Genomic DNA, 12,913 nt, shown 5'->3' with positions numbered 1-12,913 from the left:
AGTAAACTAAATGTAAAGACATTCCAATGTAAAGATCATACCTTTTTCTTAAAAAAAGTAATTATGTCATAACGTTTGATTCAGTTAGGACTGCAAATAAGTAATAGTGTCTTAAAAGTCAATGTTTTTACAACTTCTTAATTAACAGAATTAAACTACTTAAAAGTGTTTCAAATGAACAAACAAATGTTCTTCCTAAGTTCTAATGTGGGCTCCAACTGGCCTTGCAACGCCACAGATGTGGGCCCCTATTGCTTGTGGGCCCGGGCTCATTGAACCCCTTCGCGCAATGGATGCTACGCCACTGCCTCCTAGCCGGATTAACTTATAGTTAAATGTTTAATATAAAGAAAGTTTTGTTTTATAAATTATTCTAAAAACTTATCGCGACAAAACGGCCGCGCCAACGACCATCGTGCCAAAATTGCTGCGCTTAAACGTCGCGACCCCTTTTATAAATTATTCAACAACAACAAAATATTTACAAAAACACTTAATTAAATTTATTTCCACGCTGATTAATAAAAACACATTTTCTTTAGTGTAAACTTAGAAAACTATGAAACATTATAAGAGTGAAGTGCCTAAAGGGAGATAACACTGAAAATAAAACATTTTCATAGTGTTCTCCCCTTATGAATCATACCTGTGGGAAATCTCTGTGTTCTATTTATAAATCGAATCTTGTCTCTATTCAGGTGTGTTGACTGCGAAGGTGACACACGACTTCCCACAACACTATGACTAAATGTGTGCTAGGTCACACGAGGATTAAATAACGAAAACAAGGGACTCCTAGGGATAGTTTGTCTTGAGGAAAATTATTAAAGTTCGTCCTGTATACAGAATGACAGGTTAGTTCAACGCTAGTTATAATATTTCATTTATTTTTTGCTATCTAAAGTATCTAGATCTAGATTTGTTTTTCTGCATGCTGACATGGCTAGTAATTACGTTCATAGAGAATCATAACTTTACCGTAATTGTATCCAGTTGTCGTAAATATTGGACACACCCATTTATTTACGTATGGCCAGTCGATTCATTCATTTAGTTTGGAAATAGATCTAGATCTAGATGTTTCGAAATAGATTAAGATCTAATCTAATTTCTTTTACCCTTTTGTTTTATGTTTACATTTTGAAGTTTAGATCTTATCTTTCTAATTTTACCTAACCTTTCGGCTAGTAGATTCGTTTGTTTTGTTTGGAAATAGATCTAGATCTAATTTCTTTTACCCTTTTATTTCATGTTTACGTTTTGAAGATTAGATCTTTCCAATTGTACCTAACCTTTTTATTTCATGGATGTGTCCTGATTATGTTATATTTATATTCATAAACACAAAATTCACATTTGAACTAGAGTTTATATGTAAAGAGTTTAACCCAATGTTGACATAGGTGAAAGTCTAGTGCAGGGGTTCTGATCCTGTGGACCGCGATCCACTTAGGGGTCGATTGACCATTTGCCAGGGGTCGCTTAAGACCATTGAAAATATGGATTGTTATTATCTACTCTTCTATTGCTGTATGTGGGGGGGGGGGGGGGTCGCGGCAGAGTGGGGGATTGTAAAATGGGGTCGCCGAGCTTAAAAGGTCTGGTCTAGTGGTTTTATGTAGCCAAGATGGAGTAATTTTTAAACAGGGTAATACTTTAATATATATAGTATATATGCTTCTGTGTATGTCTCGCTAAGTGGACGGTATTATAATATGACTTTTGTTTTTTCTGCTTTAAAAATAGATCTAAAAAGACCAATAGGTCATAGATCTAGATCTACGTGTAAACAACTGAATTCAAAATTTTTAATGTAATTTTGGTTTAAAGTTGTATTAAAATAATATATAGACCTATCGATCTTTGTGCTATGATTAGAATGGACCTCACAATAGCGGCACTAAAGTACAGGGCCGGCTTTACTTAGAGGCAACACAAGAACTAACATACGATATCTGGACTTAGGCATATAATGGGTCACAAAAGGGCCAGATATCTTAAATAGCTTAGGGCAGCGGTTCTCAACCTTTTAAGCTCGGCGACCCCATTTAAGAATCCCCCACTCGGCCGCGACCCCCCCCCCTCTCCACACACACAAAGCAAAAGAAGAATAGACAAAAACAATCCATATTTTCGATGGTCTTTGGCGACCCCTGGCAAATCGTCAATCCACCCCCCAAGGTGTCACGACCCACAGGTTGAGACCCCTGGCTTAGGGTCTTTTCAAGTGGAAAGACGGCTTTGTTAAAGTACATGTGAATGTGAAACAAAAAAGCTTTTCTTCATTGCTGTCCACGTTTGTTGACCTTAAGCACCAGACTGCTGCTAGACCAGAGACAACTATACCGCTGTAGGCGTATTATATCTTAACTTATACAACTTAAAATAACTTGAATAACTTCTTTTGTGAGCAATACTATATATAATTTTTATTACAATATAATGAATATAGAATAGACTAATTCGACTTGAGGTACATTAAATAAATGTGGAAGACTTTTAGTAATACTATAAAATTGTGTTTTGAATCTAATTCACTACAAACACACGTCTTTTCACTCTGACATTCTGGAGTAGTCTGGCCTATACAAGACAGCTTACGACACTGACGCTTATCTTGCATCATTCACATTGCATAGCCACCAATCATTCGCTGACGTCTTCTCACTGCCACGATAGAAACACACACTCCATAATATTCACATCCTCTTCTTTGTACAATAATAATAATAATAATACGTATTTAACACGTAGAGATTTAAGTAAGTCGAGGCCCCGTTTCAAAGAAGACCCCCAACCTCTTTTGAAGTTTTACGGACAGTGGATTTGAGTGATTATAGTGTAAAGACACATTAGAGCAGGCCTACTTGTGCATTTTATCTCGCTTTCCTTTTTTTTTTTTTAATATTAAGAATGCATGTTTTCAAAAGTTTTTAATATAATAATTTGTAGATGCAAACCTTTGAGGGTTAAGCCTGCCCTGTTGTAAATCAGGACCTCAAGTTTTTAGATATACGAATTTACTTTAAAAACAAAATCGTTAATTTGTCTCTTTACTCCGAACATTTTTACTCTGGACAAACATATTGACTTATCGATATTAAGTAGACGAGTCTTAATTAAATTTCTCTCCAATCGTTTATGACAAATGGCATGGACACATCTCTTACAGGTCTGAAATTTGTAACCCTTTGAAAGAGAAAATTCTTTATCCGTATCTTTTCATATGTTGGATTTGGGTTTTTGGAAAGATAGGGAAGCAGACAAGACCTAAGTTCCTGAGTGTTTCAGAAATATTCAAAAAGTTGGAACATGACAGGGCACTATGACGACACATATTTGTAGTTCTGTGCTTTATTCATACAATGACAGGACGTCAGTAATATTCTATAACCAATAATCTTCTTATCTTATCTTATGTAATACAGACGTTACTTCAAAAAAGAAGATGATTACGTCCTACGCGTCATGCATTTAGTCATGCATATTAACCAATGACTTAGGCCTAAATTCTGCCAAGTCTCTGGTTTTCCTGGCTAGCTCAGGCAACCCATTCCATGCTCTAATAGCACTAGGGAAGAAGGAGTATTTGTACAACTTTGTCCTAGCATATGGGACGAGGAATGTGCCTTTATCTTTGTGTCTTTCTGAGTATTTTATTAAATTTTGTTTTTGTATATTGAAGATTATGGTTCAGTGTTTTATGTATAATTGCTACTTTACTTTTGAGTCTTCTGTCCTGAAGGCTTTCTAAATTTAGAGATTTTACTAAAGGTGTTACTCTAGTTAAGTGTGAATATTTGTTTGTTATGAATCTCACTGCTCTATTTTGTGTCTGTTTTAGTTTCTTAATGTTATCTTGAGTTGAGGGATCCCAAACGGAGGATGCATATTCTATTATTGGCCTAACCAAGGTTAAATAACATTTTAGTTTTATGTTCTCATTTGATTTATAGAAATTTCTTTTTAATAAATCCTAAGGCTTTTTTTTTTTTTTTTTATAGTTTCATCAATATGTGGATTCCATGGCAGTTTAAAAAGTCCCTTGATTTATTTTTGGGTTGATACTTTTGGCTTTTATACTAGATCTAGAATGCATCATCAGCAGACCACAGAAAAATATATCCCAACATTCCTAGCATGTGATGAAAGTGCACGTGACCGACGTGAGGGTCACATGGCTAAAAATAGCATTCGTTCTAGCTCACGCCCAATATAATAGGGCGTGTTATAGAAGTATTTATTGATTCCGGATATTGATTCCATGAGATCGATAGAAACATCATGAAACAAAAGAATGTGTTCATGTATTTTTTTTTTTAGCTTGTAGAGTGTCAACATTCGTGGTCCATATAAAGGCCGGAATACGTGGTCCCTCGTAATGGGGGGAGTCATTTTGGGTAAATATTTTTGATGGGCGCTGTAAAGGATAGAGCTCGTAGTGACCCACAGATGTCCCGAGTTCGAAACTTGGAGCTTAGAACTTTTTTTTTTTTTTTTTTTCAATTCCTATTTTATTTTACTCTTTTGGTCAAACGTTGGAAGCACATGTGCGGAACGTGGGTTTAACGTGGAATGGTGCGTGTTTAATTCAAAACAAGCAAAATAAAAAATAAAAATTACAAAGGGGCGTATCAAGGGGGAAGAACTCCGCACTTACAGCTAAATATCTCAATAATGTAGACATTATTTACCTTATTTATTACCAAACAATACATTTAATTAATTAATTACCAATAATTAATTTGACTATTTGGTTAATTTTTAAAATGATTCATGTTTTGTCAGGTACAATAAATAATTGTTCAAACTTTCAACTTGATCCGAGATTGGGTGTGGAAGAAATAACGTGTACAAACTTTTAACCAGACAGACAGACAGACAGAATAGGTTGATATAAGCTTTGTAAAAGTTGTGGACGGCACTAAGACAGACACTATAAGACTCTATATACAAGCTAAACACTATGGTTCCTTTAAAGGACTGACATTTTATGGGGCAAGTCTAGTTCATTTTGCCAATCAGCAATTAGAGTGATATGCTGGCTTCACACCAACCAATAGGCTACAACACGTCAGAAAGCTACACAAGGGACAGAACGCATGATTTCAGAAAGTTCTATATTTAGTTTGATATTTTTCAGGCGAAGCAACGTTTTACAATCGTTCAACATTCGCACAAACACAGGTGGCCAGGCGCCCTCCATGCTCAGCATTATATTCAGATTGTACTTAAAAAGTTATGTAGATTTTAAAGTCTATTTATAGGGCTTTGTATACTAATATGGCTCAAAGTACTAACACTGCTCAGAGTACTAAAAGGGCTAGGGCTCCGAGTACTAATAATTGGAAGTAAAACAGAACCAGAAAATTGATATTAGAGTCTATGTTTGTTGATTAACTATAAAAAGATATAGTAATTTAATACAGCCCCGCAACTGGACGTGTGACGTCATTGATTGTAAACATTTGCTCCGTGCTAAAGAGATTATCAGATAGCCTTTACATGTCCAGGTATTCGTATAGGTCATTGACCGCATAACATTAGGTCATTCGTTGTCGTTGTGGACCTGTAGCCGTGTTAATATTCTGACTTAAGTGACCTGCTACGTACAAAATAAGTAGGGCTTTAGGGACTTTTTTTTCTCTCTACATAGTAAACATCTGGATCTAGATCGTGGCCACACACATAAGGATGTCATTATCTGCTGGACAAACTAATAGAGGGAGGGTGTAAAATGGGAGGACCTTACCTTTAAGATTCTCAGTAAGACTGCTAAGCCTCTTCATCTCGGAAACACTTTATTTAGTAAAGGCCTAATATTACTAACAAGACACATTTCTTATTCCATATGCTTGGACTAATTCGTATAAGTGCTCCTTCTATAGTGCATTAAAGCATGGAGCGGGTTACCTGAATCAGCCAGGAAAACAATCTACTTAGATGAGTTTAAGTCTCTTATTAACATGCATGAATACGCTTAGGACGCAATTATCTCATCTATTGAAGGAACGTCTGTAATTTATAACATAATAACGAATGTGGGCCTATACGATTTTGTGTACATTTTGCTTCGTTTCATGATTTTTGTTTTATAGATAAACTGTTTAGATCGCCCATGTTTTTATTGTCTTTCCCATATGATCGATTGTCTGATAGTTTCATGGTCTGATCATGCTGAATCATTTCCCTGTGCAACGTCTTGTGTGGCTAAAGAGGCCAGTCCTTGATGCACAGCTTCGGTCACAGGTTGGGCATATATGCAGTGGCCTAGCAAGGTACCCGATGGCCCGGGTTTTTATTATTTGAAGGGCTCAAAAGAGTCAGTAAGGCCAATCCTTGATGCACAGCTGCGGTCACAGGTTGGGAATATATGCAGTGGCGTAGCAAGGTACCCGTGGGCCCGGGTTCAAGATTATGTTGGTGGGCCCCCTTTTTTCCATTAAGACGAATTTAGTGTGTGGCAAAACTTATCGAGCAGCCTGTATGTATCGGTATATTTTCCAGGGAATAAAATCCTTACGTTTGATTCAGTCAGGACTCCGTTGAAATAAACTTGTCTTAATGTTTGTACAACTTCTCACAGAACTAAACAACTAAAAGTTGTTTCAAATAAACAAAATAACTATGCACTCAATATTGTCCCCCAACTTTAATACAATAAATTTTCATCCGCGCAAGCCACATTTATATCTCCCATGTTGAATGCGAGGAATGGTCTTTACAGTCATCTTCGAGTCCATAGGAAATGAGAAAATGTGCTCATCTTCGATCACGAAAAAATATATATATATATATATATAAACCTTCTGTGTGTCCAAATAGTAAACATTGAACAAAACTCTTTGCCTATCCCTTAGTCTGTTGGACAGTTGGGGCACCAAGCAAGACTCGTCGACCGTCTTTCTCCATTCCTCCCTGTCCTTTTTTGCCTTGTTTAGAACCTCTTTCAATGGAAGGCTCGTCCATTCTTTTATGCTGTCCTCCCATCGCTTTCTCTGTCTGCCTCTTCTTTTTTTTCCTGGTACTGTTCCCTGAAGGAAGGTCTTGGCGAGCCCCGAAGATCTTGTAATATGGCCATAGATTTTGAGCTTGCGTTTTTTTCCACCACAGTTAGCAAAACTCTAGCTTTATTTAAATCAGTTATAATTAAATAGATGTCACAATCATTTACTAAAATTTCATTTTTTGGCCTTTTGATTAACAAAGTCCAAAATCAGTGCATCTATTTCTATACTTTTGGCCTTTTTTTTTTCCGCTCAATTTTTTTTTTTATATTGTAGTAAGTAACACAACGGGAAACAACAAAGTGTAAATTACCATTTATATCAAGTTGACTTCACTTGTTTAAAGTTATAGAATAACGAAAAAGGTATAGAATTTTGTCACAGGTAGTTTAACTTCTATCAGATACAGAGTTAGCAAATTGTAACTTCATAAACACAGTAGTGACTTTTACGTTTGACCCGCTCTCCAGCGTCATAGTTAAATGTCTATTGTGATAAATAAATGAGTAATAAAATATGTATGCAAAGCAAACCAAACCAAATTAAAGTCACTGGTAATCCCTTGATATAAATGGTAATTGGAGCTTCGTTGTTCCTTACAGATTCTTTACTTTAACAAAAAAATAATTGTGTCTGTTTATCGGGGAGGTAGGGAGCAGGGCTGCCAGAGAAGTGTTGACAGACTACGTGTCATCAGTGCGCCCCACTGGCTACCGCCACCGAATCATAAACCCCATTGGTAGCGAACCATGCTGAGAATTACCCCCTTAGAGCACGTGAAAGGGAAGCGAGCAGTGAGTCTTAAGGTCGCCCTGTCCCCTACAAGGACAGCCTTAGTGTCCGACATGTACCAGTTATCTCTCTATCAAATCCCTGTCCCAATCGTCTTTCGTGCAGAACTCTGCATTCATAAAAAATGTGTTTTATTGTCTCGTCGTCCTCCATTCAGTGGCGGCACCGTGTGTCGTAGCTTTCCCTCCACCGTCCGAAGTAAACACCAATTGGATAGTGTCCGACTCGGAACTGGGCTAGGACCGCCTGTTCCGCACAATTAGGTTGCCACCACGCATCTCTTTTGTCTGGTCCACTTCTGGGCCCTGTGGAGCTCACGGCCCTTATCCGAAGAATCCCAGCCATCGTACCAAAGCGCCAACAAACGTTTGTCGGCCAGGGATCGGGGATCGGACACTTTGGTAAGTGCACGGCTCATCATGCTCGAGTGACGTCGCGACCGCGTTTTTTTTGCGAGGTGGTCCGCCAAATCGTGACTGACCACTTCCACAATGGGCGGGCACCCATTGTAAGGTAATGTTCACTCCGAATCGTAGTAGACGCCCTCCGACCGCGAGGACACCCCATACCCGTCTGACACCTTCTTCTAACCCAGAGGTTCTCAACCTGTGGGTCGCGACCCCCCTTGGGAGTCGATTGACGATTTGCCAGGGGTCGCCTAAGACCATCGAAAATAAGGATTGTTATTGTCTATTCTTCTATTGCTGTATGTGTGTGTGTGTGTGTGTGCGGAGGTCGCGGAAGAGTGGGGGATTGTAAAAAGGGGTCGCCGAGCATAAAAGGTTGAGAACCGCTGTTCTAACCCCTCTAAGGCCTCTAGTGAGGACATCCGAGTATGTTAACAAGACCCGTCATCAGATAAAGTGACAACTTCAAGACCCAATACCAGCGTGTGACCAGGTAACGCGGCTTTTTAAAGTGAAAGTGAACGAATGCCCCAAATAGAGTGGGAGATAGGGGGGGGGGCGAGCCACTGAATAAATAGATTTAATGAGCAGTGCTTGTCTCAGAAGCGACAAGGGTTAGAATTACGGCCCCTGATTTAATGAAACGAAGTCGAGGTTGACTCTCTTGCGTCACGCATTAGCGGAATGGTAGTCTTGTAATAGCCTATCCTTTATACAGTTATGTCCCCTGCTTGGCATATATTTAACTGTAGTACCTGAAGGATAGAGTTATATTTTTTCTTACAATTGTAGTAAATGCATGACAAGCTTACTGAATGAGTTACCGGTATTGTTTGTTTGCTTTTTACAAAGCTTATATCAACTCTGTCTGTCTGGTAAAATGTGTGTACACATTATTTCTCCCACACCCAATCTCGGATCAAGCTGAAACTTCGCACAATTATTCATTGACATAGTCAAGACATGAATCAATTTAAAAAAGTAACCAATTAGACAATTAATTACTGGTAATTCATTATTTTGTTTAATAGCAACAAGGGGAGCTAATACTTCAGTATTAATATATATGGCTACATTTGTTGGGTTTAGTCCCCTTAAATAATTGTTAACGCTATTTCTCCATCACGCATTCTCCGTTAAAGTTGATACCTTAAACAATTATTTAGTTTACCTAACAAAAGCGCAATTCAAAAAATAAAATACTCAATTCGCTAATTAATTATTGGTAATTAATTATTTTGTTTCATATTGAATAAGGGAAATAGCTTATTGGTAGATATAATTTTAAGGACGGAGTTCTTCCCCTTTAGGTAAGCTCTTTTTTCTTTTTATTTAACATTTTTAAAAATATTTTGTTTTCCTACTTTGAGGCAAGTCCTTACCAAGCCAACTTTTTATTTTTTTTAGTGTAAAAGAGAATAGGAAAGTATTGATATAAGGCGAAGTCGTTTAGTGTAAAACCATACCATAATTTGTGAACAGTGTGCAGCACCATAGAATCAACACTTGTAAGCTTATATTTTATCGGCCGAATGGACCTCATTCACCAATCGTAAACAAACAACATTTAGCACGTGGTGCTCTATCTCTTCTATATAATTTACGATCTCATGTTTAATTCATGATGGTTGTCACGTGACAGTTTTTTCGTTGTTTTATCAATAAGATCACATGACTAAATGTTGTTTGTTTACGATTGGTGAATGAGGTCCATTGGCAACAATGATCGTTCAAGATGGCGTCCTTGACCTTGTCTATGTTTATTTATTTCGAAATTCCACCCGAATCCTCCCCCTTTTTTCACCGTCTTGTAATATCTTTCTCTTTCACCTATCCCTTAGTCTGTCGGACCGTTGGGGCACCACACAAGATCTGTCTACCGCCTATCTCCATTCCTTTCTGTCATTTGCCTTGGATAGAATTTCATTTACTGGTGAGTCTTCCCATCTCTCTCTCTATCTTCCTCTTCTTTTTCCTGGTACTGTTCTCTGAAGGAAGGTCTTTACAAGCTCTGAACCCTTTATGTTCCATTATATCTACACCACATTTCTTCGTTTCTCTTCCTCTTTTCATTTTCTCTCTCAACTTTACTTTCTTGCTACTCGGCTCTACAAATAAATGCTTACAAGAAATGACGGAGAGGCTAGATAGAGAGGCACCCAAAGTTGGCTTCCGCATCAACTTGGAAAAGACTAAAATTGTGCGAGTGGAATAAAGGCATAGGGTGCCCCCGTCAGACTTGGCGAGTCAGAGCTTGAAGAGTTGGACAAGTTCAAATACCTAAGCAGCTTAATAACAAACGATGGGGGATACCAGCCATGAGTTAGTATGTCGCATAGGATAGGCAGGGAGCATTTTCTATCGGCTGTAGTCTATTTGGGCAAGCCAAGCCATTGGACTTGAGACAAAAATACACCTTCTCAACACAATCGCCATCCCAACAGCAGCATATGCATGTGAGACATGGAAGTCTTCTGCCAAAATTGAGAAGAGACTAAATGTGGCTCAGCAAAAAATGGCTAAGACGGATTTTAAGAGTCAGTTATAGAGATCGGATCTCAAACAAGGAAATCCTATGCCGAACTGTGAACTGACAGAGCGTCGCATGAGGTTTGCGGGGCATGTTCTCCTACAAAATGAACTACGCATACCAAGAGTTGCGATGACATGGGGGGCCAATACGAGGAAAGCGCAAACATGGACGTCCTCGTATAACTTGGCGCCACACTTTCATAGAGGACCTCAGAACAGGGGACACCAGGTGGGAGGAAACTTCAGACATTGCCAGTGACGGATCTTTGTGGAAACAGCTTGCAGCCTAATGGCGCGGTAGTATCTTAGTTTAAATATTTTATTACTTAAAAGTTTCTTGGTTGACGCATGCTAACTCCTGTAGGCTCTAATGGCGCTTGGGAGGAACGGGTTCTTACAGTCTGTATTCCCATCATATGGAATAAGAAACGTTTTTATCCTCTTGTTTTTCTTTATGAATTTTGTATTTCATTATGAATTCTTACAAGCATTGACTAAATAGGTTACTTCCGGCCTTCAGCTAGGAGGTCAAGTACCGACAACTCCACTATTGTAAACAAACTTAAAAGAAGGCTGCTTTGTCTTGTGAAGACATTGGGCTTCACATTGACCCTCAGCTCCCCCTCTCCTCATGGAATTCTCGTGTTTTGTAACTTTTTGACCCCAATCCTGTCTCACGCGTCACTAGTGTAAACAAAAGGGGTCAAAGTCGTGTGACACTGTCCAGTTGTTTGACACTGTCCAGTTGTTTGACACTGGAAAGGTATGTAGTGTGTGTGTGTGTGTACTTCGCATATTATTTTGATGTCATGTGTTTGTAAAAATGTTTTACATGTTTCGGATGTTCCTTCAGAGTTGAAGATAGTTTACTTCCTAGTCCAAAACCTCCCGCAGGACGACGGGGGATGGGAGCTGGCAGGGTTTGAACCCGGGACCATCTTTAAATCCGAACGACAGTTCAGCGCGCTAACCGCACGACCAGGCAGCCATTGATTATTTGTAAGATATAATGAAAAGAGAGAGATAATATATAAAGAGAACTAAAGAGAAAGAGAGAGAAAAAAAGAGAACGAGTTAGAAAGAGAACAAGAGAACTAGAACTAGCGAGTAAAACGAGAGAGAGAGAGAGAGACAGAGAGAGAGACAGAGAAAGACATTAAAAGAGGAAGAGTGAAAGAGGCTAGAGATAAGGAGGGAGGAGTAAGGACGAGAAAAGGATCTAGAGAGCAAGAGAGAGTGAGAGTGAGAGAGAGAAAGACATTAAAAGAGGAAGAGTGAAAGAGGCTAGAGGCTAGAGACAGGGAGGGAGGAGTAAGGACGAGAAAAGGATCTAGAGTGCAAGAGAGAGAGAGAGAGAGAGAGAAAGACATTATAAGAGGAAGAGTAAAAGAGGCTAGAGATAAGGAGGGAGGAGTAAGGGCGAGAAAAGGATCTAGAGAGCAAGAGAGAGAGAGTGAGAGAGAGAGAGAAAGACATTAAAAGAGGAAGAGTAAAAGAGGCTAGAGATAAGGAGGGAGGAGTAAGGGCGAGAAAAGGATCTAGAGAGCTAGAGAGAGAGAGTGAGAGAGAGAGAGAAAGACATTAAAAGAGGAAGAGTGAAAGAGGCTAGAGATAAGGAGGGAGGAGTAAGGACGAGAAAAGGATCTAGAGAGCAAGAGAGAGTGAGAGAGAGAGAGAGAAGGACATTAAAAGAGGAAGAGTGAAAGAGGCTAGAGGCTAGAGACAGGGAGGGAGGAGTAAGGACGAGAAAAGGATCTAGAGTGCAAGAGAGAGAGAGAGAGAGAGAAAGACATTATAAGAGGAAGAGTAAAAGAGGCTAGAGATAAGGAGGGAGGAGTAAGGGCGAGAAAAGGATCTAGAGAGCAAGAGAGAGAGAGTGAGAGAGAGAGAGAAAGACATTAAAAGAGGAAGAGTAAAAGAGGCTAGAGATAAGGAGGGAGGAGTAAGGGCGAGAAAAGGATCTAGAGAGCAAGAGAGAGAGAGTGAGAGAGAGAGAGAAAGACATTAAAAGAGGAAGAGTGAAAGAGGCTAGAGATAAGGAGGGAGGAGTAAGGGCGAGAAAAGGATCTAGATGGCAAGAGAGAGAGAGAGAGAGAGAGAGAGAGAGAGAGAGAGAGAGAGCTATGTTGATAACGCCAATGAAACGAGCTTGGAGAAATTAAATTGGACCCCCCC

The 12,913-nt window shown here is 39.0% G+C and overlaps 1 protein-coding gene across 2 annotated transcripts in view; it reads left to right on the top strand.

Annotated features, from left to right (window-relative positions):
• Positions 1 to 712: 712 nt before the first annotated feature.
• Positions 713 to 12,913, top strand: part of LOC106078450 (guanine nucleotide exchange factor DBS-like) — a 141,601-nt gene continuing 129,400 nt past the window's right edge. For both annotated transcript variants that reach the window (XM_056012209.1, XM_056012206.1), the window contains exon 1: positions 713 to 854. In XM_056012209.1, the coding sequence (XP_055868184.1) occupies positions 848 to 854 (7 nt within the window). In that variant the 5' untranslated portion in view covers positions 713 to 847. The remainder of the gene's footprint in view (positions 855 to 12,913) is intronic.

Source organism: Biomphalaria glabrata, chromosome 15 (assembly GCF_947242115.1).
Source record: "Biomphalaria glabrata chromosome 15, xgBioGlab47.1, whole genome shotgun sequence".
NCBI classification, from domain to species: Eukaryota; Metazoa; Mollusca; class Gastropoda; family Planorbidae; genus Biomphalaria; species Biomphalaria glabrata.
This window is presented reverse-complemented; position numbering and strand designations above follow the sequence as displayed.